Below are 26,896 nucleotides of genomic sequence, written 5' to 3'. Positions count from 1 at the left end.
TCTCTCACACAGGTAGTCGTGTATTCTGTATGTTCTGCTTTGTCCGGGTTTTCTGTCCAAAGGCGCTTCTATTGACATCTAAATGTCTAAAACAGGGGTGTCCAAACTACGGCCCGGGGGCCAAATGCGGACCGTGGGCCATTTTGAAACGGCCCTCAACAAATTAAAAAAGTATAATGGAGTATGGCCCTCAATTGAAACTTGTGCTTGTCTTGAACTTCTTACATATAGATGAAAACAGATATTACACAGTAGTAATCATGTGTTAATAAGCACGCTTTTCAAATAAATTCAGTCAATTAAAGTTGAAATTTTTTTCTAAAAAAATTAAGTTGATAAGAAAAAAGCCCAATCACTTATTTTCATAACAAGCTTGAAATAAACCCTTCCTATTTCCTCTTATGATAAGCGATCTCGGGCTCCTGTTTTAAGGAATGAGCTGCCAACAAAATAATTGAAACCCTATGGAGAGCTGGGATGTAACTGGATGGCCTACCTGCCTGTCAGCCTTCCATCTGTGCACAAACTTATCTCGTGCCCTCATTGGTCATGTGCGCGTTCGTGTGTTGGAGGAGGGGCTCTGTAAGGAAGTGGCAGATTTTTCCCGGCTGTGTATTTTCAAATTCTAGCGCACTCGAGCTGGTTTCTCCAAAGTTACCTACCCCACCTTTAACTTATGAGGCAGTATACCTCACCTCTATTGAGTGGCCCAGCCCTTCGTATATTTGTCTGTATGTGGCCCTCGGTGAAAATGTGGACACCCCTGGTCTAAAATATCAGTTACCTCTGCCGCATAACTGAAACCTACCATGGATTGGATTTCATGAACACATTTTCAGCACATGTACTTAAATGATCAAGTGTTACCTAATTTCGGTAAGACAGATAAAGCACTCTTTGTGCTCATTGGAATGTTAACTGCACTCCATTACAAGTAAAAGTGGGATATATTTGTAGGTACTCAAAGACTTGTTATTACATGTTGTAAATGTTATTACGATTGTATGTAATGTATTTCCATGTGACTTCATGTACTGTTTGCTCGTGTTCCATTAAAGTTGATTTTTTTTCTTTAAGAATCCACATTTATACAGCTATTTCCTTCTTGTTAAACAAAGCATCACATTTTGGTCATCATTTTACTCCTATATTCACAGCAGGATACACACTTCAACTTAAAAACATAGCAAACACAAAGTACAGTAAAACAGGGCTAGCATGACAATTATTCCCCCCACCAATCATGGTTTGTGTTCCTTTCAGTACAGTTAGAATTTACTGTTTGTGCAACAGTGTCAGATAAACAGGGATATACAATCTTGGGTTAAAAACAAATCCTGAAAACCACATGTAACGAAAAGGAGGCTCCAGACATGCATCACACACACACACACACACACACACACACACGATTGTCCCATGTAACAACACTTCAAGAAAAAACATTAAAAACAAAGCGAGTAATAACTTAGCGAAAAACAATTATCACACAAAACAAAGAAATGTTTTTTCAGTTATGAAAAAGAAAATACAGGAGAATACAATTAAACTCAGGTAATTTTGATGGCCTGAGGTTTCTACATCTGAATGACTTGGACTGAGGCCTGTAATACGAAGCCGGATTTTTGCTTAGCGAGTTAGCTTCAGGGAAAACTCTGGGTTTCCGGTCCTACGACGCTGGTTCACTTCTTACCGGGGTAGATCTCCATGGTAACTTATGCTGAACGGCTAACCTGCTCCGGAGCAGGTTAGGTTCCAGGATAAGAGATCAACTCAGTGAAAGCACCGCCTGCTGACCAATCAGAGCTCAGTGTGCGGAGTTTAAAGCTCTCAAGTCATATTACAGGATAAAGGAAATATAGAAAAACTGCCGTTGCAGGAAATACGGCCGGCAAAAATCAACTGACTGTGTGAACGTGAACATGAATAGAGTATCACCTCCCATCTTCAGAGCAATCTGACAAATATAACATTAGCGTTAAGAAAGCTTACTTAAATACCTGCCACAAGTTAACATAAGTAACCGGATCAAAGTAACATTACGTTCAGTCCGCGGCACTGAGTGTAGACTTCGATGTGTCCCATTATCATTCATATCACATCATACATTTCCTTATCCGAGTCAGCTTCTTGAGCCGTATCTGGCCGTGCAACACTTACAGTGTTACATTTTTACCAGCTGTATTCACCTTGCAGGTTCAGCGATGTGGCTTTTATCCTGGATAAAGTGTTTAAGTCATGGATGTTTAAAGTTTCACTTCTTCATATGTCTAATATTATAGTTCACTTTTCATTCAGGAAGTATGACGATGCGCTGTCAATACGCTTCTCCATGTTTGTGATTGGTCAAATGTTGCTAACCCCGCCCCTTTCATGTGACCGCGCACTCAGCCGGACAGAGAAACCCTGGCTTGAGTTACCGAGTTGATAACCAGCATCGTAGGACGGCTTAGCGAGAGCGCGTTTGTTTTGGATTAGGTAAACCGGGTAACTCAAACATATGTTGAACTGGATGCATAGTACAGGCCTCTGGACAATTATAATACAATGCCTTCATAATTAAATGCTACTACGATAATTAAAATGACAAGAGAAGAGAGATAGCACCAGACATGGTTAGAAATGCATATCTTTCAAGTGATTTAGATCAGTTCATGTAGTTTAGTCCAGCAGTCTCATCACGCCTTTAAAATGTCCCTTGTTATTCTTTCTTAAGCAGGGCTGTTTGGCTGGGGATTTTACTGTATGGTTCCTATCTATTTACGAATGCAGTACCAGTGTTTTCTCAGTGTTCTCTATGCATCACAATAAGGTAAAACTGCCCAGCGTCAACAGCCCGGGAACTGCTGCTGTGCCTGGCTGCGGCTCTGTGAGGCCAGGAGCTGCTGCTGCTGCTGCAGGAAGCGGATGACCTCTGGACTTCTGAGCAGGGACTACAAGACACACAGACACACACATTTGAAATCAAGAGCAAATCACAACAACAAACATTTATTTATGTGCAATGCCTGGGCCCTTTCTCATTTCATCAAATCCCCCTCCTCGACTCCTTGGTCCTCCGGTAGTGACCCGGAAATGAATTTTAGCGCGCCATGTTGAAGGACATCTCATTTCTCTAAATGCACTTCGAGGACCGAACAGCTGTGAGGTCCGTGCAGAAAGCAGAGCAGTGTGTATAATATATATCACTCAGTATAACAGGCCTACATTATTCTCTGTATTTGCTGTAGTTTAGTAGATAACTACAAACAAAGAGTTGATATTTTTCTAAAACCATTTAGTGCTTCACATAATACACAACGGCTGTAGCCTGATTATGCTTTAGGAGCTGTAGGTGCGTGTGGTACAGTGTGTAGGTGTGTTGTACGGTGCGTAGATGCAGCGGACAGACAGGTCTCAGTTGGTTTGGTGGCCTCTGCTTACTTTTAATACTTGTAAATAAAACGTTTGGCCCATAATTTATTTTCCTCATTGTAGCGACCAGAGAGGGGGGGGGGATATATCCAGTCTCTGATAGTGTTACGTTATTATGAGAGTGCTCTGTTTGATTCTGAAATGGTATATATTTATATAAATATATGTGTGTGTCCGCATCTGTAGCCTGTTATTGTCTCATTATACCGCACTGTGAATGAATTAAAAGTAAATATATAAGTCGTCATGAACACATCTGTCTGAGGGCTGCTGTGCCTCCTGTCATCATTAATGGACGTCTCTTTAAAATGACCGCTCAGAGGAGAGGAGTTCTCATTTCTCTAACCGCCTGCTGCTTCCCCTCCTCTCTCCTCGGCTCCCCTCCGTTCGCATCTCCTGTGGGCGGGACTAAGTCTCGAGGATAGGAGTCGAGGAGGGGAGTTAGAGAAATGAGAAAGGGCCCTGGAGTTGAAGCGGTACACCAATGTTGTGCATATTCCAATTTTTATGAACATTTTATTGAAGAAAAGTCTCAATTTTTCAAATGTGTTTTATAAGGATTTTCCTTCAAAATGTCAGCAACCAGTCAATCTGACCAAAATGGACTCACCAGTCTCTTCTGGTTGAGGACCTGCTCTATGAGGGAGGGTCTGGTTGGCCGGTCCCCCATGGCGCCCAGACGCTGTTTGTTCACTGATACAGGCCGCTCCTCTGAGTTCTCCTAATTCAATTCAAACAGACAAACAAAAGCTATTATTTGTTCAACCCTGGTATTGTAACTGCAATGGGTTTAATTTCGTTTTTATTCATATTTTTAACATTCTATACTATGACTTTTTTCAACATACTATAAAAACTTTTGCATATGTTTCAACATACTATTGTATTTTTTCGACATATTACCCTTTTTAACTATACTATACTATGACTTCTTTTCAACTTACTACACTATGACATTTGCATTATATTTTCGACATACTATGACATTTTTTCAACATGCTATAATGACTTTTCACATGTTTCAACATACTATACCTTCACAGTATTTGTTTTTAACATAATATACTATGAAAGTTTTCAGAATAATTTCAAGATACTATACTTGGGACTTTTAGACATACTAAACTTATGACTTTTTTCGAGGCGACCAACTAAAGCGGTAGACTATTTAAATGCATCTAGGTATTTAAAAATCAATAATAATAATGATAACAACTTGGATTACAATTTGGATTTCGTGCTTTTCATGGCCGTTTTTATGGCCGTGGGGCTATAAAGCTTAAAGATAATCTTACATCAATTTTTCCAGTAGACATGGCCTGATCATTCTTCTTCTTCTTGTACTTGTCTTTGTACATCTTGTTGCGGTGTTTTTTGCACATCCAGGGTTTCCGCTGCTTGGCCACCTGCGTGGTGGTCTCCGTGCAGCCGTCATAGGTGCACTGTTTGGGGGCGCTGTCCCCCTCCGAGGTCTCATCGTCGTTCAGTTCCTCCGGGCTGGCGGCGCTGTCTCTGGGGTCCGAAGTGTCCAGAACATCGCTCTCTTCGTCCATATCATCCATGTCATAGGAGGAGGCGTTGTTGTCCGGTTCGTGCGGAGTTATCACATTTCTGCTGTCAACTACTCCGCTCTTACTCACGTAGTACCTCTGTCCGTCTTTAGTGAGCAGGAGAGTAGAGTCCCTGTCTCTGTTTGCAGAGGCTGAATTATCATCTTCACTCATGATTGCGGTGTTCAGATACAGTAAAGCAACAGCTTAAGGGAGGATGTGGCGCAGTGGTTCAAACAGGTTCAAACAGTATTGAGTATATAAGTTGCTTTGGATAAAAGCGTCTAACAAGTGACATGTAATGTAATGTAAAACAGCAGCTAGCTAGTCAGCTAACTCACTCACTTACCATCCCTTTGCGGTCGGCTCACGTTAGTTTAGTTAGCCAACACAGGGTTTTTCTCAATGTCGAGGAGGCTTGCTTGGTAGCACATGTACCTCCGAGTCAGTTGCTTCAGGAGCGAGGCAAGAATCCTTCCTAGCCTCGGAAAACAAAGAATTGTGGAACAGGCTAACAGGCGTGCAGGTGTGCGTCATATGCGAGGCCCCGCCTTAAATGGAGCGCAATTTCCGCCAAAGATTTGGAAATTGTTCCGTGCGCAAAACATTGTGGGGATTTTAAGACCGCGGAGTCTACACATGTGCAGCCTCGAAAGCGCTTTATCGCGAAAACCCCATAATGTGGGAAATCGTTTGACTTCTAACGATACAATGATAGCCTGTCACTGCTGCTCTTGCTCTGCTCTTGCTGCATTTCGATAACATGGATTTTCTTCTTCGCTGCATTACAGTTGTTAGAGTGACCCCTGGTGGCCACAATAACAAATGCATGCTCCATTTGTTCGAGGCACACAGTATAAAGAGATCCATATACATCTCTTTGTATGGCTCTGCATTCGTTTTCTGACATGCTACATTATGGCTTTCTGACCTACTGTACATGAACTTTTGTATGACGTTTCATGACATGCCATACTATCACTTTTTATGAATTATGAACTAAAACAAATGTAGGCATATTTAAATTCTTTCATGTCATTTTTTTTCATATTGATCAACATACATAAAACGTATTTTCAACATACCGGTACTATATACTATGACTTTCTTTCAACATGCTTTACTATGACTTTTATTCATGTTTTTTAACATAGCGTTTTAGTATATTTTAAACAAACAATGAGACCTTTCACAAAATCCAATATGACATTTTTTCCAATTTTTTGACAAGCTATATCCTTACTTTTTTTATATACTATATAATATCATGCTCCAATTGTTTTTACGAATTTCTGGCCTACTATACATGGACCTTTTGTATGACTTTTTATGATACATACTATGACTACTGTGACGCACTATTTATTTTCATAATTTACACTGTGATATTTCTTGTGGCGCACTAGTATGACCAGTTGCCATGCAACCAGTATTTTTTAAACTGTCATTCATAATCTGTAGTGTAGTGTAGTAAATGTAAGATATTAAGACTAGTGAAAGTAAGAAATGGACAGTGGATGACTAAAATATAATGCATGCATTTCTTGTTACCATCATGGGCCACACAAAATATTTCTGAAGGCCGCTACTGGCTGTACTTTGAGAAAAAATGTTACACAGGCTCATCAAACTACAAGAGGCCAACACTGAACGGATGACACTAAAAAAAAATCATAATTTTAGAAGGCTTAAAGCTAAGAAAGGTGGACAGCTTTTCTCAATGCAGGGATATATTACAATTACCAACGTGTCACAGAAAGTGCTCAGACCTACAATGTTTCCACTTGCAACAGTGTTCGATGTAAAAATAGAAATATAAAGTCATGGTCTGGTAATGTGACTGGCAGGATCATAGGGAGAGCTCAGGCAGCTGTCTGAGAGCCATATGTGCTGTGTAACAGGCTGACACCTGAAGCACAGTGAAAAGTTGTGTATATATATATATATCTTTTTGTCATAAACTTGAACGCTCTTATCTTGAAGTGAATATAGGACATTCTGGGACCAAATATTTATATTATGTAGTTTTGTTTTTAAGTCAACTTTTAAAACTGTGCTGCTTATAACTGTTGATTATAATGGGTTTCTGTATTGTTTGTCTGATTTCTTTTTACATGTGTAGAACAAAATTACATTTCCATGAATATAAACGTTTTTAAAAAAAAGTTTGCTCCACAATACCACCTGTATGTTGAGCGCCTGACCTGTACAGAACATATTGGATCCCACGCCTCTGTCTTCAACTGTTGTGGGATTCATAACTACATCAATTACCTCTCTAGTCAAGTGCCACCCCTTCAAATAACAGAAACAAATCTTACTCAACTGTGCATTTATTTGACAGTTTAATATTAAGAATACATCTGCCATCACCGCAGGAGTTGTGTACTGCCTGTCTGGTAAAAGTAAAACAATCTCCCACCAACCAAACAGGTTCTACTCATTTAAAGCTTAAAAAAAGATACAGACAATGTGTTTTTGAAACATGTTTTAATTATTACTATTACTATTGGTAGATCATTGTTGAACAGAGGTACAGGTATTGGTATTGCAAAAGATTGTAATACTGTGGCGCAGCAGTGAGAGCACTTTGGTAAACCACATGTGCCCATGTGCTTGATTCCAACAGCACGACAAATGTATACTGGTCAATATGCCGGCACATTACTGTATATGTGATGATGAGATTATAAACACAGAAACAGACAAGTGTGACACTGCAGTGAGATCAGCTGTAAAAAGTAAAAACAATTAAGTAAAAATCAAGTTTAAAGGAACTTCTCTCACCCCTCTGGCTTCTCCTTTCTGTTATCTCACATCAGTTACTGGACATTCCTTTACCAGTTGCTTTTGCAAAGGAAGTGACATCATTCCCAGTGTCTGACAGGAAGCAAAGATGGCTGTCTTCTCTAGATGTGTCTGCGTAGATCCATCCAGGCGCTACAACTTCAAGTTGAAATGGGTCATTTCATCATCATGATCTCTGCTTTGTTTGTTTTTTTATTTGCTGACACATGAAAGTTTTTTAGTTTTTTTTATAGACTTACTGCTAGTAAAGAAATATACTGTATTGTGAACTATCAAAATAAATGAAATTGTGTTATTTACATAACCTATAAACAATACTTCATCACGAAACGGAATTCTTTTTATAAGAATAGGCTACCATGTCTGTCATGCTTTCATCTAAGTAAATGAAGCCATGAATGAGGTTTTACAGAGCTAAATCAGTCCTCCACCGTCCTTTAACTGTACTGCTTTCCAGAATTGCTGGTTCTCAGACATCCAAACCGTCTTTCTCTGTTTGACTGCAGTACTTTGTGCAAATAGGCAACCCTCATAAACGGCTAATTGTATACATTTACCACAAAACACTCCTCCAAACCCATTCAAGTGGTACTAGGCTGAAACAAGTATACCTTTCCTTACTGCTGGAAAATGTGGATGAAATATGCCTTTGTTAGAGAAAAAATGTAAACAAGGCTTTATATGTGTACATGAAAATGACAACATATCAAGATTAATATATCAACTCAGAATGATTGTGAATCTGTGAGCATTAAGGAAAAAAAGTTGAGTTTGCTACACAAGCACCAGAATGCTGCTGAATTTTGTGTATCAATATATCATGAACAAAGCAGTTAACAAAATCACAAGAAGGGATCAAATGCACCATTATTTTCTTAATAGCAGTCTGTGTAAAATGTAAACTGTAATACTGCAATCCAACATTACAGGAAGGCAACGCCAATACTGTGTGGAGCACAGAATTATAGCACTGAACATGATCAGTCATTTATCTTTTTCTACGAACACTATATTTAACACATTTGTAAGAAAAAAACTCCTTCCTCGACACAGTGTAGCTCTCGTATTCCAACATTAGTCTACGTTAGCCTACTTCAGCATTTCTGAGCTCTACTTCTAACACTTTCCTATTATTTCCGTTCCCCCTAGTCAACAAAAAGGTATCCTTTATGCAAAAGAGAAATACATATAAAAATGCAGTGAATAAAGAATGAATAAATAAGGTTCAATAAAACATGAACATTGGTCCATATTCTCATATTGCCTTGTCGAGCTGCTCCACCATAATGAAGTTTCCATGTCGAGGCCAGATCATCACTGAAAGGTCAACGCCCTTCCTCGCTCCTTGAGCTCTGCAACATGTGCTCGGATGAGAGAACGTTACAAATAAATAAATACAAGTTTTTCATTTCTTTCCATCTTCCTCCAGTTTCTTGTTGCCTCTTAAGTCTTTCTCCCAAACTACCCTATCTTTCCACCCTTTGATCAATCTCTCCTCAAGGTTTGGAAAGATGGATTCAGGTGAGCAAAAAGTTGTTCTCTAATTTGTTGTTGTTTTTTATCCCTCCACAGTTTTCCCTTGTTCACCCCCAGCCTTAGATAAGAGAAAGCTGACGTCTCCTCTTCCTCCTCCTCCTCCATATAGAGGGAGGAGCTGGACGAGGATTTTCCCTTCACGCTTCTTCCTCCTCCTCCTCCTCATCCTCATCCTCTCTATAAGGGCGAGCAGGCGGTGCTGGCTGAGCTGATGGAGATGTCATCAGAGTCAGAAGGGAGGCTGGGGCTCGGGGAAGGGTCAGGGGTCAGAGAGGGAGGGGCCATGGGCCGGCCAGGGGAGGCAACTGGGAGGATCCGCCCGTAGAGATTTCGTTGTTGATGTCCTTACTGTTGTCACCGTCGGTATCATCTGCAAAGACATGAGCTTCACATCCTGGTGGCATCCTCGTCGGAGAATCGGCCCCTCCTTATCAAGAGGGGTGGCCTGAACGAGGGAGGAAGAGGAGAAGATTGAATTAGAACCATCTAAGTAAGGATCCAGGAGCACAGTCATTTAGTATGGAGGACCAGGAGAGCCTTGATTATGTTCAGCAAGTTATCATTTAGATATTTAATTGGACAGTGAGAAGAGGGAAGCAACAAATTGCTCATTTATAATGGAATATATAAACAACTAATTCAATGAAAAGATCAATGAAAATGTACCCGTAAATGAAGAGTTTTGATTAAATTCATAAAAAGTTCTTCCATTGTTCTTAATAAAGATTTTAAGCTCGTTAAATACAGTTGTTACATTGTGTAATACATTGAATTCATCTCTTATTTATGTATTCAGGTCTGTTATTAATTCCTCTTATAACTAGGAACATTTGTAATCATAAACCTCTAGGTCCTCCATAAATCAATGATGCATAAAGTCACACAACGGGAGTTCAGGAGCTTAATATAGCAAGGGGTATCAGTAGAGGCAGCCAGGTGGGGAGCATGACATTGATACAAACATCACTGAAAGCAACAAGCAGGCACACAGGGTTATTTATTTGTAAGGCAGCATTCACAAAAAAATTGTGCAAACAGAAAGTGAAAGAGAAAACCTCAGCAACATCACTTTGCTTACTTTATTGTAAAACATGCGCAACAAGAGACATTCAAAATGGTATTTTTAATAGTGACTTGCAGTTCCCCATTCACACATTCCAGGAAACACAAAACAAAGGAAGCAAAAACAGATGACAGTGATGAATGTGCTGCACCAGATGTATGTTTACAGCGAGCAAGGGGCACAACGACCAAAGAGCAGGGACGACATGAAGCTGTCAAAGCAGCAGTCTCATAGACAATATTTCTCTTTATTTTGATTTCCACCCGGTTGTGTCTCTATGGAAACCTGGCGTACCTTATCCAGTACATGGCCGGGTGCTGGTAGAAATCCAACGACCCAGATCTCTGCATAGAAAAGCTGTCATCCAGCTGAATACAAAGAGAAACCAGCACAATCAAACTAAACACCAGTTCACTTGAAACAGAACAAAACAAAGTTTACTCAGAGAGTCGGATCTGTCTTTAGCGGCAGAACAAAGGAAAACTGTAGACCTTTAAATAAACCAGTTTAACTACAATTGAACCGGACAATCTGTTAGACCAATTGGTTTATGGGTACTGTAGTTTCTAGTTGTGGTGACTTACAGAAATGACGGACACTCCTGCAGTGGTGTCGTTGCTCTTGGGATTGGTGTTGAAGTGCTTTTTTATCTTCCCTGCTACTGACAACTGATGATCGTTCTCACAAAGACCCTCATCCTGTATCGAGCAAAAAGAGAGGAGAAGAAAACAATCTGAGTTGATGGGAAACTATTGTGAATCGATACATGTTAGCTCAATTGTTCCTGTACTTACAGTGACCCAAGGGTGCTCGAGCACCTGGAGGGCAGTGCATCTCTGATCCACCTCCACCTCCAGCATGGATCGAATCAGCTCCTTAAGAAGCAAACAAACACTGGTGAGTCAAGTCAGTTTCCTCCAACATGTGGACTTGTTCCCACATAAAGATCATGTCCTGTAATACATAAAAATATATATTCACCATTGCTGTCTCTGACACGTTGTCCCAGTACGGCAGAGGAAATTCTAGCTGTCCCATTAGGATCTGATCGAAAAGCACTTCCTGATCGTCACTGCTCCTGCAAACAAAAACATTTTCATGTGAATGTGTCTATTTAAAGCAAATACTGCTCTAGGCATATATGACATTAGTATATTTAAAGTGGACCTATCATGCTATATTTGAATAATATATTGTAGGGCCATACCTATATAAAACATGTCTGCAAAGTTTTTTTTCAAAATACCAAACGGATCATGCATTTTAGCCATGCCTCATTTCGTTCCATTTGCTCTTTTTTAGCCCTGTTTTTGCAAGGGCTGAATCTGTGAGAAGTCTTCTTCGCTGCTTTTGTGGCAGACTACAGCGCCACCTACAGGCCTGGCATATGTACTACAGCGTCTCCAGCGCTTTCGAACGGCAATGGCCATGGCTGTCTCCTCCTGATAGTTGGAGAGTTGGCCATATAGGCGGAGCTCCTCGTTTCTGACGTCAGAGATATTTCAAATCTGTATCAGTCTGTATCAGATCCGTTGTAGCCGTTCCACATTTTTAGAGATTTGGGTATGGAGGAAAAGAGAGAGGGTTGTGTTTCCTGACACTTGGTGAGTTCCCTGACACACCGGGGACACATATTCATGTATAAAAGACGTACAAAAGTGCATTTTGCATGATAGGTCCCCTTTAAAGTGAATGAGGATTTTCACTTAGTGGTGCAGCTCCAGCTGTTAGCTTACCCTCTGAAGGGGGGGAAACCACACAGCAGGATGTAGGTGATGACTCCAGCTGCCCAGATGTCCACCTTAAGGCCATACCTGCACAAGGAATGCAATGACGTGAGGGAAAGATACAGAGAAAGAAGGAAACATTAACATCTTAAGCATTCTCTTAAGAAAAACAATATTTACTAAACAAATGTGTAACCTGCAGGCTTACTGCATTAAGATGTGATACATAGATATTGGCTGTGGCCTGTGTGTCATTTCTCCAAGTTGTCATTTGAAACCTTAACTCTTACCCTGTTTCTGCGATGATTTCTGGTGCTACATATGTCGGGGTCCCGCAAACAGTGTAGAGAGGTCCGTCCAACACAGTCGCCAAACCAAAGTCTCCCAGTTTCAGGCTCTTGCTGCCGTCTCCATGCTCATACACCTATGCACATAAAAAAGAAGTGGGATATTTAATGGTTTTGTATATTAATTTTCTTGAATAATTCTGTTTTTGTGTGTAGAATAATGTAACTATTCTGTGAGTTAAACACATGGGTTGAGGGGGGGAGCAGTATGCATCGATATCCTTTTTGTTAATTCCACTAGGAGGTAAGTGACAAAGTCTTTTAACAGGTTCGAACCTCCAGTGATTTGCAATCAAAAATTGCATTGGTAAGGTAGTAGCAAATGTCGCATGTTTATGTATGTAATAGAGGGTGGGTATAATTACACAGTAGTATAACTGAAACAAACTATGACCTTCACGCTGTTATAATCCCTTTTTCGTATACTAACAGTTGTCCAGACATTTCAGCGTCTTTTTAAATTGTTGTTCATTCACTGCTATCATATTCTACATCTTGTAAGCAGTGATGGAAGGGGCAAAAAGGGGAATGAAGAACAGTAGTTGAGGGAAGAAGAAGAAGAAGAGAAGAAAATGAGGAGGTCGACAGAAGGGAGAAGGAGGGAGGGAAGGCACAGACGAGGGAGGGGAAGGAGTGTGCGGGAGGTGTGAGGGCAGCAGAGATGAGTCATATCTGTCCAGAGTGACTGATAGCCCTTCACTGTCCATTCACAGGGAAGCTATACTGCGGCAAGAGATTTAGGATCATGTATAGACACATGCAGACTCACCAGCAGGTTCTCTGGTTTGATGTCTCTGTGCACAATGTTGAGGCTGTGGAGGTATTTGATGGCGTTGGCCAGATTGTAGAGCATGCCGCTGGCGTCTCTCTCTGTGTACCTGTTGGCGGAGGTGATGGCATCGAACAGATCCCCCCCCTGCAGACAAATCATGATGGACAGCTATTAGGAACAGGAGTCTGTTTGGCGTTTTCACACACACAACCTGACAGGTTTCACAGTTAGCTCCTCTTTTCGGCTGAAGAGTTTCCAGCTTCTGGATTCATTAGGGAGGGATTTTGTTTGATCAGCAGCTGGAGGAGTAAACTGTGTTCTTCTTCTTCTACAAGCTTGAAACATATCACTTTCTTTCATATTTCCCTTACATTTCCTTTTAGGCTCTTTCTCTACCTTTCTGTATGAACTCCCAGCCCCCCACCCCTCTCTCTGTTTCTTTCTCTCTCTCTTAGTGCACTAAGTGGAACAGAGCTTAAAATAGGGCTGAATCTGTTTAACTCTTTCTCCTAGCACAGGATCTGACACAGTCAGCATCCAGCGGGCACAGTGACATGTCAGCATTAGCACATCTCTATCTCAAACATGTGGTCAAAAGTATGTTGACACCAAGATATTACATCTATATGTGAATAATAAAGAAGAAAAGTCCAAGACATTCATGTAACCATTGACAATCCTATCCCCAAAAGGCATATACATTAATATTCTGCTATAACATCCTCCATTCTTCCAGGGAGGCCTTTCCACAAGACTTGGGCACTTGGCTGCTGGGACTTTTCTCCACTTCAGCTACAGCAGTGTTAGTGAGGTCGGTCACGGGTGACAAACGATAAAGCGCTGCTATCAGTTGGCGTCCCGAAAGTGTTGGATGGGGTTGAGTTCAAGCCTCTGGACAAGCAAGTTCTTCCATGCCATGCTGAAAAACGATTTATTTTTGGGTCTTGCTTGCCATCTATTTTTAAGCTAAAACTGGAAACTATTGTCTGAAATATCACGCTTTCCATTAATTAAATAAGGGACCTAGCACAAAAAGGAAAAAGATCACCAATGTGTTTGCCATGTTTTTGGTACCTTCCCTCACACTGCACTCACCCTTCTCCTTCCCTTGTAGTGCATCCATCTGCCTCCCTCGCTCCCTCTCTCAGTCCCTACCATTCTCACAGACTCTCTAAACCTCATTCATCTATTCTACAGCCTCCTCTCGATCCTCCTACTTTGGACACGCTCACACGTACACACACACACTTCTTCCACAGATTGCCTCTCATCTATATGCTGTAGTACTCCACGCCACAACATGAACAGATGGATCACATTCCTGGCTTCTGAATTATGCACAAAGATTTCTTGACTCAGAGAGCGAGAGGGAGAATAAAGAATGTGAACACACGAGCGCTCCGGGCCACAGACCGATTCTCTGGGTCCCAGTGTGTGGCTGGTTGGAATTCATTATTTGCTTCAGCGGTTAAATGTCACAGCTGTCTCCGTCACTCTCGAGTTGGACATAATGATCACCAACTTGTATAGAGAAAAGGTGTTCTCAGCTTTAGACTGAGTCCGCTGAGGACCACCATGGAACGCCACAGGAAGTCTTTCCTTTCTGCACTATTTCTATTTTATTTACATGCACTATTTTATCCGTTTTATTGTGTTGCACTGTTGGAGGAGCCTGTGACCTACATTAAGATTTTCATTGTCATAACTACACTGTAGCCATGTACAGATGACAATAAAAGCCTTGAATCTTGAATCCTCCCAGTGGCCATAAAGCATTATAACTCCTCCCCCTTCAGTAAGGAAAACTGCCAGACCTCCAGTATGTGCAATATCATTATGACAAACCGCAATAAACATAATGTGCAATAATAACATGTGCAATTACGTATCAGCCATTACGTTTTGTTGTACTCTTACAATACCGCTCCTCACTTTTTTACAATCATAACTTGTCCATCTTTGTTTCTTGTTTCTCTTTTTACTGCACTGTTAGTGTACAGTTGTATTATTATTGGTATTATCATTTATCATTTATTGTATCTTTGTAACTCTGGCACAAGAATGTCCTTAACTTAAAACATCCATTATCTTTGTTTGGCCACATATCGATAGTTACGGCTGTAACTACGGTTCTATGAGTCCCGGATGACCGCCAGAGGCGGTGCTTTAGCACTGGATATGTCCATCGCGCGCGCATGCGCAGCTCGAGTACCAATAACAACAAAGTCACCTGTGACCCACGTGACACCGGCTATATCAGCCGGTATTGTCAGAGGATCTGTTCCCCCGAATCTTCTCGCGAGCACACAAGAATTCTGAGTGACAGGGAACTCTGGCGGTCATCCGGGACTCATAGAACCGTAGTTACAGCCGTAACTATCGTTCTATTTCGTCCCTACTGACCGCCAGAGGCGGTGCTTTAGCACTGGATGACCTATACCAACAATGTCATGAAGAATCCAAGCCCTTGCTCACCACTGGAAGCAGCGGAGCTCGGCAAAAGGACCACGCCCAAAGAATGGGGAGTGGCGACATTGACCGGAGAATGTGCCAGAAGACGCCCACGACGCCGCGGCGCAGATGGTCTCCAGGGGCACCCCTCTCAGGGCAGCCCAATATGTTGAGATGCTCCTTGTAGAGTGGCATCTCAGCCTGGTGGCAGGGGGCGACCACTGGCCCCGTAAGCCTGTGAGATGGTATCGACAACCCAGTGGGGAAGCCACTGGTTAGAGGGCCTAACCTCCTTTAGTGCCGCCAGGGCAAACTCAAGAGTTGCTCCTCCTGCCGTATACAGGCAGTAGCCTTGATATACGCCCTTTGGGCACCCCCCGGGCACAGCAACTTCGATGTGCCGTACTCCTGAATGTCAAAGCGTGCCAGCTGGGCAGGCTGATTGAAGTGAGTTTGTGGAAGGACCCCGGGCGGGAATGCCACATTTGCCCAAAGGGCAACGCATGAGAGTCCCACCTCGTGCATGTATTGTTTATGGAGAGGACATGCAACTCCCCGACTCACTTCCCTGAGGCTATGGCAAGCAGAAATGCTGCCTTTGTGGGCAGCCACCTAAGCCCCACCTTTGCCAGGGGCTCGAAGGGAGGAGGTGATAGGGCATCCGGCAGCAAGGGCAGGTCCCAAGCCGGAGCCCTCGGGGTGCAAGGGGGACGCTGCCGTAAAGCCCCTCTCATAAAGAGGGACACCGACCTGTGGCACCCCGCCGTGGCGCCGTCGACCCGAACATGTCGAGCAGAATCGCAGCCACATAAATTCAGAGTGGAGTGAGAACGTCCACCATCTAGAAGGGACTGTTGTCTAAGCAACAATGTACATGCTGTCCCCAAGGAACACGCACATTCTTGCCCCCCAGTTGGGGTAGAAAGTGCGTGAGTGCAAGCTGCACGGCCCGAAGCTCTAGCACGTTGACCCGGCGCGCACTCTGCTGGGCAGACCACTGACCCTGAACGGTCCTGCCCTGCCGCACTGCACCCCACCCTGAGAGACATGCACCTATGGTGATGGTCTCCTGGCGGGATGGGATGGCGCCCATGGGCACGCCTACCAGAGATAGGCCCTGCCCCTCCAGCGTGACGGAGAGTGGAGCAATGCTGCGACACCCTGACTTCACTGTGCCTGTGCCACTTGGCGTCCAAGTGAAGGCTGTTCAGCCACATCTGCATGGGGCACAACGACAGCGGGCCTAAGGGCCCAGCGGCCGAGGCCAGTCTGCCCAAGGGCCGGAGGAACTGAATATAAGGCACCCTCTTGCCCGGCCCACGTGGAAGTAGGCATCCCTCGGTTGGGAACCACTCCACCTGTGCGTATGCAGTAGTCAGCATATAGAATGGCAGCACCTTCAGGAGGTCCAAGATCGGGCGAAATCCGCCGACTTTCTTGCTCACGAGAAAGTATGCCGAGTAGAACCCCCTGGCTAAGCAGAGGGTCTTACTGGGTTGATTGCGTCCTTGGACAAAAGGACGGACAACTCTTGGCCCAGAGGTAGGGCCCCTGCCGGATCGCTGACGACTGTCAATTAGACCCAGCCGAAGGCTAGGGGCTGGAGCTGCGGTCCGTACCCCTGTGTTAAGGTGAAAACCACCCAAGGGACGGAAGTACAGACTGCCCAGAAACTGAGCTGCTGCTGGGAAAGCAGCCGCCGACCACCCCCGGGATTTCAGAGCCCAGCCCCCCGGACCCTGGAGCCTCTTGGGGGGTTCCGGTCAGGCTCTGGGGCACGAGGCCGCCTGGAAGGCGGGCGACATGGGGCACGAAAGTCATTGGGAGGCGGTTGAGTGGGCCGCTAAGACCTCTGCAGACCACCCCTGTAATCCAGCGGCTGAGTGTGGCTGCTAGAGCGGCCCCTGAGCGTGCTGGGAGTGGGCACAGGTCTGCGAGGACCCGAGTGCTGCTGCCTGGTCTGCCTAGCTTGGGCGGCACACTCCAGTGCCTCCGAGGGCAGCTGATCTAAACAGCTCCCCTGGCTCGACTGGTCCGCGACGGAGGACTCTCCGTCAACCGGAGGAGGTGCGTCAGCCGAAGGAGGGGCGCCAACCGAAGGAGGGGCGCCCACCGAAGGAGGGGGGGGGGGGTTAGGCTGAAGGGCCAAGAGGCGACTTCATCATGCCCCTATCGGCAGCTAGCCGATCCACTTTAGAGGACAGCCTATTTCTAGTCCTTCTATTGGGGGGAGCACACAAAGCCATCGCTCCCTCAAGTCGCCGGGAACGGCCGAATTGATCTGGAGGAGTACGTGACAAGGAGAGGTGTCTGTTGGCTGCTGCCAGACGTTCCACCTCAGTGATTCGAGCCACTCTGAGCACCCGAGGCATGCAGCTACAGCTCATGCAGGCGTTTACCGTGAGAACCTCCCTCAGATGCTCGAATTTCGTCCCCACTGACCGCCAGAAGCGGCCGAGGCAGGAGGGGCAGCGGTCGTGGCCGTCCTCGGGCTCAAGAGAAACCCTACAGGCGCTACATGAATGAACCATTCTGTGGGTAGCCAGATGCAGCGTAGCCGGGAGCGGGTGCGGGAACACGCCTTCACCAGCTACCTGCTTAATGGAAAGAGTAGAGCGTTGCTGCTACTCGCCGAACAGAAAGAGGGATGTAATTACACCCACGTTACGGCAGAGGGAGCGGGATCACTGCCTTCACCTAGCTGGATTAGTAAATAAGGCAGTTTACCAAGAGCGGGGGCGAGAACACTGCCTTCACTGGTCGAGTTAGAGACGAATGCCAGATGCAGCGTAACCGGGAGCAGGTGCGGGAACACAGCCTTCACCAGCTACCTGCTTAACAGAAAAAACAAGGCGGTTTGGCGTCTACCAGGAGCGGGGGCGAGAACTGCCTTCACTGGTTGAGTTAGAGACGAATGCCAGATGCAGTGTAACCGGGAGCGGGTGCGGGAACACAGCCTTCACCGGCTACCTGCTTAACGGAAAAACGAGGCCGTTTGGCGTCTACCAGGAGTGGGGGCGAGAACTGCCTTCACTGGTTAAGTTAGAGTCGAACGCCAGATGCAGTGTAACCGGGAGCGGGAACACAGCCTTCACCGGCTACCTGCTGAACGGGAAGAGTAGAGTGGTGCTACTACTCGCCGAACAGAAAAAGGGATGTAGCTACATCCGCATTACCGGTAGAGGGAGCGGGAGCGAGCGCACTGCCTTCACCTAGCTGGGTAAAATAAAGAAGCCAACAGTATACGCAAGACGTTAGCCGAGCGGCTGCTGCTAACGATCAAGCGAGATCAAGTCAAATAACACATGTTTAAGACCAGATAACTAGCTTCTAAAGAATAGAATAGCACAGAGCTGTAGTTACAGCAGTAACCATGGCCAGGGCTCACACGGCATCTAACCGTAGTTACAGTAGTAACTATGGCCAGTACTTACAAGGCTTAGCACCGTCGTTACAGTCGTAACTCTGGCCAGTACTTGCACGGCTTGGATACTTACACAGCATAGAGCCGTAGTTACAGTAGTAACTCTGGCCAGTACTTGCACGGCTTGGAACCGTAGTTACATTAGTAACTATGGCCAGTACTTACATGGTTTAGAACCGTAGTTACAGTAGTAACTATGGCCATTACACGGCATAGAGCCGTAGTTACGGTATTGCCTATGGCCAGTACGTGCACGGCTTGGAACCGTAGTTACAGTAGTAACTATGGCCAGTACTTACGGCTTAACCCCGTAGTTACAGTATTAACTATGGCCAGTACTTACGGCTTAGACCGTAGTTGCAATAGTAACTGTGGCCGGTGCCTAAAAGTGTCAGCCAACGGCTGCCCACTAGACAATATAATATTGGGAGGATGAAATCCTCCTTAATGGCCATACATGCAGAGCACACAGCACACACAGTGAAGATTGTTCTCTGCATATCGTCCTAGTGCTAGGAGTCTAGTACTAGGAGCAGTAAATACCACGACATAGCGCTACTGCAATCAAACCCTATGCTACAGGGAGCGGGAGCACTGCCCTGAGTTAATAGTTAAGCTCAAGAGCAAGGTGTTAGCCAAGCGGCTGCTGCTAACAATCAAGCGACCAAGTCAGAACACAAATGTTAAGACCAGATAATAGCTTCTAGGAAATAGAAAGTACTTACCTTACATTCTGCATCTAAACGAAAAACGGGTTTAAAGTATGACACTCTTGGCTTTCCATACTAAATCGAATGAGGGACGCAGCCAAAGCTGGGACTCAAATGCTAATGATAGCTCGGGCACAACGCCACAAGCAGAACTTTCAAAAGAGCATAAGGGCAACTTTATGGGAGAGGAAGCGGGAACACTGTCGTCACCAGAAAGTCTAAGCCACAAACAATAAGACGGTAATCAGGACAACTTGGCTGGGAGCGGGTGTGGAAACACAGCCATCACTAGCAACAAGCTGACACAAACCTGTCTGTCGAGGCTCTGCACAGCCGGCGCAGCTCCTGGAGGACGCGTCTAACGACCCGTAGCTCCGACTGTCAGTCGCGAAGCTTCACGCGGCCAGCTGTTTGCAGAGAAATCCCTCCGATCAAACGTTCAAGCCTGAACGCTGTAGGCTACGAAAACGTAGCCACGGTACCCTCGCGCAGCGAGAAGATGAAAAGGAACAGATCCTCTGACAATACCGGCTGATATAGCCGGTGTCACGTGGGTCACAGGTGACTTTGTTGTTATTGGTACTCGAGCTGCGCATGCGCGCGCGATGGACATATCCAGTGCTAAAGCACCGCCTCTGGCGGTCAGTAGGGACGAAATAGAACCCTGCCTGTCCATAGCCAGAGCATATGAAGCACAAACACATACAAATAAACATGTGATTACAGTAAACAAACATGGCCACACACCTTGACCAGCTCCATGACCAGATAGAGCTCGCTGTAAGTGTCCACCTCCTCTATGAGCAGGACGACGTTTGGATGTTTGACCCTGCGCAGGATGGCCACCTCATTCTGGATCATGTGCTCCTTGAAATAGGAAATGAAATTGATGTTGTAGCCGAGGGTAACAAATGTATTAATGGAAAAAAAAGTAATTCAACACCATGCCCTATCATGCTGTGATGTGTGTGTGCTCTGTTGTTCCTTTAATAACATCTAATACTGCTGTCACGGCAGGGGCGGACTGGGGGGGAAAAGTGGCCTGGGGATTAATTGACAGACAGGCCCACTTAATATATAGACATTTTTATTGATTGGGATAAACCCCTTGAGATGCACCATCTCGTTTTCAAGGGGGTCCCATGCGCGGCATGTATCATCCCATGCGCGGCATGTATCCCATGCGCGGCATGTATCGGCCGGCCGGCGACGAAAGTATGTGACTTAACAAAAAACCCTATGCATTTTATGTTATTTTGGACCATTATTCATATAGTAATCACATTACCTGAGCCCTTGAGTTGCCTAGAGCAAAATAGTTACAGCATATATTTAGTGATTTTAATGTTAACAGATCATTGATGCAATAACATTTGGACCCAATTTGCCTGACTTGACACATGGAATATGGGCGTAGGAAGCATCCTCAATGTGGGTGGGACAATTTGACAGGGGGTGTGGGCAGGTGGTGGACCACACCTCCTCTAGGGGGGTCCGGGGGCATGCTCCACCGGGGAGATTTTTTGTTTTAAATGTTGAAGTTAAATGCATCAATCTGGTGCACTTTGAGAGCAAAATTAGGGACTAAATCTAAGGATACATCTCTCAACACCCATATGAACAGATTTACTTTTTCTTTCAACATTTATTTGAACAGCAAGTGGAGGCAAAAGTGACCTCACCCAAAACAATAAACCTGCTAGCTAACTAGCCTAAACTCAGTAATAGAATGTGGGCAACACGTTCTTCTCCACAGCCGCGCGACCTCTCAGTCAGACGTCACTTCCCCCTTTTCTATCCTACGGGTGCAGCCACTCCCCCTGAACCCCGTTTCCTTGCCATCATTTTATCTCCAGCATTAATCCTAAAGTCCTAGGAAGTGTGTCCCCTGGTGCAAAATGTAATTTTTCTTAGTCTTTCTTGTAGTTCCATTGACATCAAAAAAGTATTAGAACTAGTGAATAAATTGAAAAAAAGTTTAAACAAAAGTATTTTTCTCCACACAATGAACACTTAAGCAATCAGCAATTCTATACGTTTTGCTTTTAGGGTCATACTGTAGCTCACCTTTCCTCTGCATTTGCCCTTGTTGATGATCTTCAGAGCGTACTCCCGTCCTGTAGTGTGCTCCACACATTCCCGGACCACTGCAAAGTTCCCATCTCCTAACGTGCGTCCCACCTTGTAGCGGTCCGATATGTAGGACGGCACAGCTGGAACCTCATCGACTAAAACCTCAGCTGCAGGGAAGAAGGCCGAGGTTAAGAGAAGCTGGGGGACTCAAAGTCACTTCCAGGCTGATTGTACACAATAACGTAAGAGGAGAGGACCTAAAGGCTAAAGCTTTTACTGCTACAATTCCTGCATTTATATCTAACAAGACTAAAAGATAAGATTTGTAAAAATGATATGAAAATAAATGGTATACATAAAACAATGAATTGATTCAACTGTAAAGAAAATGTAAATGGATGATAACAAACTAATGAATGAAGATATCACAGATACCTAAAATATATAGGTTATAACAAATAAATGTAAACATATTGTAGAACCATCATCAGTTTAAAAATATGTTTTTATTTTATTATTTATATATTTTGTTTCAAAGCCAATGAGAGCTGTAGTTCTTCTGGTCATCAATCAATCAATCAATCAATGTTTATTTATATAGCCCAATATCACAAATGTTACATTTGTCTCAGTGGACTTCACAGTGTGTACAGAATATTAGTATGACAATACGACACCCTCTGTCCTTAGACCCTCACATCGTACAAGGAAAAACTTCCGGAGAAAACCCACAGTTTAAAGGGAAAAATGGGAGAAACCTCAGGGAGAGCAACAGAGGAGCGATCCCTCTCCCAGGACGGACAGACGTGCAATAGATGCCGTGTGTAAATTGAAAAGACAATACATTTGCAACATAGGTAGTCAGAATGTTTGAACATTCTGGTGGACATTGTGTGACTACAGCTTTGCGTAAAGAGCTCTGTAAATGGCAGTCAAGTAAGAAAATTGAAAAGTAAACATGAAACTAGGTTATAAATTAAATGTATGCAATTATTGGATGCATTTTTTACATTTGAGATGGTCTCTGTGCCCTCTAATATTATAAAGATCAGAACATCAGAGATCCATGACTCAACATAATAATGACATTTTCTTGGTACCTTGACATTTACCAGCACATGGATGTTTGTAGTGTCACTGAGTCAGAGAGGTGAAGCAGGACACCAGAAGAAGTAAAGGTGTGAGAAAACAGGATGTACAGCGCAGACACAGCGAGACGCACCAAAGGTCAATAACATGATTCACACATGCATGATATTAGCAAGTACATCACCTTTTCCCACTGATGGCACTAGCATGACAGCATGGCTACAATCATTTTCCTCACCGTCAGTAACAGGTCCATCTCCGTCTTCTACCGAGCTGGACACTTTAGTGGAAGACAGAGAGCTGGAAGAACCCTGGGACCCCTGTAGAGAGGGAGGTACATATTTAAATCTTAATTATCACTTTAAAAAGTTTGAAATCCACTCCACTCTAAACCAAACACCATAAAGCAGTCCCTTCTGTTACAATCCCAGCCGAATAGAAACATGTCCAAAAATAGACTAAAGTACATTGTCCTCGGGACATCCTGAAGTCTGTCTTTGTGTTTGCATGTCTGTCTTTTCTACTTTGCTGCCCTGTATTATGTGCTCATAAAAGAGCCAGAACAGATTTACTTAGGCTACTGAGGTGAATATAAACCGGTTACTTATTCAGCAAACCCCCTGTGTGTGTCCATGTTGCATCCCAATAAGCTCCTCTCCGTTCATACGACTTTAAGTCAATCCTGTACGATGTTATACAGTTATTTTCCTCACGTCTATATTTAATAACAGCTAAAACGACTTTAGTGACTTAAATAAAGGTGGATGAATTCTGCCTCTCATTTGGTTGGTGAGCAGGTCATTAAGGGGAAAGAGATGCAGCGTCTGCATCTATCAAAAGACCAAAACTCATTACGCCCTCCACCTCGTAACCTTCTGTCTGGTTGTCATGGAAGCACCGAGGGCGGGGAGCGAGGATCTCGTCTGGACTCTAAATGAGAATCTACCCCTCTCCTGTTTCTGTCTGTCCTCGCTCCTGTACATCTTTCTGTTCTCATCTCCTCTAAAACCTGTTAGCTTCATTTCTTTCTTCTTTTATTAAATGAACATCGTCTCTGTTCTCTCACAGTCAGACCTGTGAGGAACAAATCAGTTAAAGGTATTTGGGAGGTGTCCAGTGCTCGAACAAATCCTCCAGGTGCAGCTGGCACATCCGCCTGGCCAGTAACTGAAGTGGCAGCCACCATCATTTCTCCAAAAGATAAGCTGGCCGATGAGAATTAATAACAAAGGTCTTTGCGCTGTGAATGGTCTGGACTATGTGTGTGATGCATGAGCAACTGAAAGCAGTGCATCAGTGGTTTGATGCTGCCTAATGTTGTAGCTGATAATACAACTTATCTCTGATTTCGGTGCAGGTGTAGTGTTTTTAAAGCTCTATAATGGGAAACATAGTATAATTTACACACTAATCAGACCTGACGCCTTAGGAGAGATGAGATCCAAACAGTGTTGCTGAATTAATGGATGCTTCCTGTTGTTTTGATACTAACCGAGCCAGCACAATGTGACGTGGAGAAGGCTGCTGTAATGATATAGTAAAAGTTCACACATCAAACCGTTGAAAACTTTTGAAACTGTCACATTAAATCAGTTTCCTTCTGACTCCACATGGTGGATTTGAGCAACAGCGCAGATCAATGTAAAAAAAGCTTGCTGGGATCTAGAAATAGCCTCTAATTTATATGATGCCCAGTCAGACTGTGATACAGCCTGAAGACTTCGCCGTCACGGCAGAAAGAGGAAAAGGTCTCCCATCACAATGACTAAGATCTGAACTATTTACAGGGCCCAGCTTCCCTATATGTCTGTAGTAACTGTCAGCTTGTTTACTCATCTCCGCTGCTGGGACCTCAGAGCTACCAAGGTGAATGTAGCTGTGAGTCAGGCTGAATTTGGTTTATGTAATGTTGTTTTTGCTTGGGCACTCATCCCGGAACAAGAAAACCCACTTAATAACCATAAAGCTGATGACCCTCCTGTGCTTTATCTACAAAACATCCTTCTCATGCTCTTTTATTCCCCTTCTGACTCGTGTATTCTCCTCTCTGATGCCCTTATCTCACATCCAGCCCCGTCCTCCACTGGCGTTCTCATTTTGAACTCCTATCTCTCTCCTCCTGCCACTGAGGGAAACAAAATACTGTTGCTATGGAAACTGCTCACAGAGAGGAGAGAGGAGAGGTTGGTTGTGAGACTTCCAGTGAGCAGACAGAAGCCTATATATGGCCGTTTCCTGTCTGCGGGCTGGGAGGTAAGCTCAACCTCCTTTGAACACCGTGTCTCTCTTTCCTGTGCGGAAAAACTTTGAGACAGATGGAGAGATAGACAGAGTGAAGAGAAAACAAGAAGCGTAGAGAGACAGAGAAAGTGAAAACAAGGACACGGTGAGAAAGATAGTCTGCTGTGGTTGATATTGATCCTTACATTTGGCAGGAACTGTCTTGTTATTGTTAGAACATCCAACTTTCTTCCTGTTGCACAACACAACATAAACTATTCCTAGTTCTACATCTCTACACTTTTGCTCTGGCTATGACTCACACCACAAAAACACACACACTGACAAACCTTCACATCACGGCTGGAGCTACTGCTCTCCAACCTCCGAGGAAAACACTCAGCGAATGAAGGCTGATAGGTGAATACGTGTGAATTAAACAGGATGTCCACGAATGACCTTAACAGTGGAGCAGCAGAAATAATGAAAAGGAAGTCTTGTCAACTGTACAATTTGAGATTACAAATGCACCACACATTCACAAAACTGTTTTAAGAATAAGGCTAGTCTTGTCCTCGATGACCCTGTGTGAATCCGATAACACACACATCCTAACGCCGTCCTTCAGAATGAGAGAGCCAAAGCTCTTCTCCAGCTCTTTCTTATCACGTTCACCGTCATGCATTATCTAGCAAAAGCAAGGTTTATTGGTGTTCGCCTTGTTGGGCAAAACATCTAATATGACTTGATAGAAACAGGGTACTTTGTTTGGTCCCGAGTTCCCACTCTGACTCTCATAAGGACAGAGGGTACAGTGATATATCTCGGCTCTTATTTTGGTGTCTAGACGGAGAGCAACATAATCTGTTTGACTCTCATCCAAAGAGATCAACAGTGTTTGGGGATTCTGACTTTATGCTTTAGTTATTAGGACTTTTTTTTTTGTAATCACGTTCCTTATGGGCCACAATCCCAGGTAATCACAGGGCCACGATTAAATGTTTAACGGAAAATTAAAAAAATGGGCTGTCTAAGCCAGAGAAACAACACATCCGGAAGAGAAGCAGTGGGACAGAGATGATGAATGCACCTCTGGGACTGAGCTTGTGTTGTAATCTCTTTTGTGCTCGGCTGAATACAGACACAAGTTTAACAAAGAGGAACCAAACATCCTATCATAATCATACTCCATCTACTGGAACGGATCCCCGTCTGTCTTCGTGTGTGATGAACATAATAAATCAACACGAATGAGAAGCAAGAGAAGAAAAACACAAAATGATAATGAAATGACAATGAATTTAATGATGACATCAACAAATGGAAATTAATACATTAAGCAAAGAAAACAACAAACTGAAACAAATGAGCCAAGAAGAGCTGGCGGCCTTACATGACAAACTCTCAATATTTAAATGAAGCACCAGGTTATCAAATACAATTGGGCTGTGATAGAGCACAGAGACGATTTTCAGATTTACATATCTTACAAGTAAATGGCAGTGCAAAACGCCTTTCACGAAATGTGATGTTACCAATTAAAGATATGTAAATATGAGCCAAATTAAAAATCATGTGTTTCTAGGAATAAAACAATGTATAAGCTTTCATTTTGCATTAAAATCTTCCACAGTTTCCTCATGTGCTGCAGCCAGTCTTTTTGGAAGACAAAGGAACACAACATTGGACAAGCCATCTAATGACATCAACAC

General features: G+C 43.9%; 2 protein-coding genes across 2 annotated transcripts in view; both read right to left on the bottom strand.

The window, feature by feature from the left end:
- Nucleotides 1-2,819: 2,819 nt before the first annotated feature.
- On the bottom strand, nucleotides 2,820-5,732 carry rfxap (regulatory factor X-associated protein). The gene is made up of 3 exons (XM_034099079.2): nucleotides 4,710-5,732; nucleotides 4,025-4,135; nucleotides 2,820-2,933 (listed from the first exon to the last, which is right to left on the bottom strand). The coding sequence occupies exons 1-3, from the start codon at nucleotides 5,136-5,138 to the stop codon at nucleotides 2,829-2,831; spliced, it is 645 nt and encodes a 214-aa protein (XP_033954970.1). The 5' UTR covers nucleotides 5,139-5,732; the 3' UTR covers nucleotides 2,820-2,828.
- A 3,864-nt stretch (nucleotides 5,733-9,596) lies between these two features.
- Nucleotides 9,597-26,896, bottom strand: part of dclk1a (doublecortin-like kinase 1a) — a 60,246-nt gene continuing 42,946 nt past the window's right edge. The window contains exons 7-17 of the mRNA XM_034099072.2: nucleotides 23,203-23,284; nucleotides 21,870-22,042; nucleotides 20,550-20,669; nucleotides 13,215-13,361; nucleotides 12,389-12,522; nucleotides 12,108-12,185; nucleotides 11,353-11,449; nucleotides 11,166-11,246; nucleotides 10,956-11,069; nucleotides 10,666-10,739; nucleotides 9,597-9,753 (exon numbers count right to left, since the gene is read on the bottom strand). Of these exons, the coding sequence (XP_033954963.1) occupies nucleotides 9,696-9,753; nucleotides 10,666-10,739; nucleotides 10,956-11,069; nucleotides 11,166-11,246; nucleotides 11,353-11,449; nucleotides 12,108-12,185; nucleotides 12,389-12,522; nucleotides 13,215-13,361; nucleotides 20,550-20,669; nucleotides 21,870-22,042; nucleotides 23,203-23,284 (1,158 nt within the window). The 3' untranslated portion in view covers nucleotides 9,597-9,695. The remainder of the gene's footprint in view (nucleotides 9,754-10,665; nucleotides 10,740-10,955; nucleotides 11,070-11,165; nucleotides 11,247-11,352; nucleotides 11,450-12,107; nucleotides 12,186-12,388; nucleotides 12,523-13,214; nucleotides 13,362-20,549; nucleotides 20,670-21,869; nucleotides 22,043-23,202; nucleotides 23,285-26,896) is intronic.

The sequence above is a fragment of the Pseudochaenichthys georgianus genome, chromosome 14 (assembly GCF_902827115.2).
Source record: "Pseudochaenichthys georgianus chromosome 14, fPseGeo1.2, whole genome shotgun sequence".
NCBI lineage: Eukaryota > Metazoa > Chordata > Actinopteri > Perciformes > Channichthyidae > Pseudochaenichthys > Pseudochaenichthys georgianus.
This window is presented reverse-complemented; position numbering and strand designations above follow the sequence as displayed.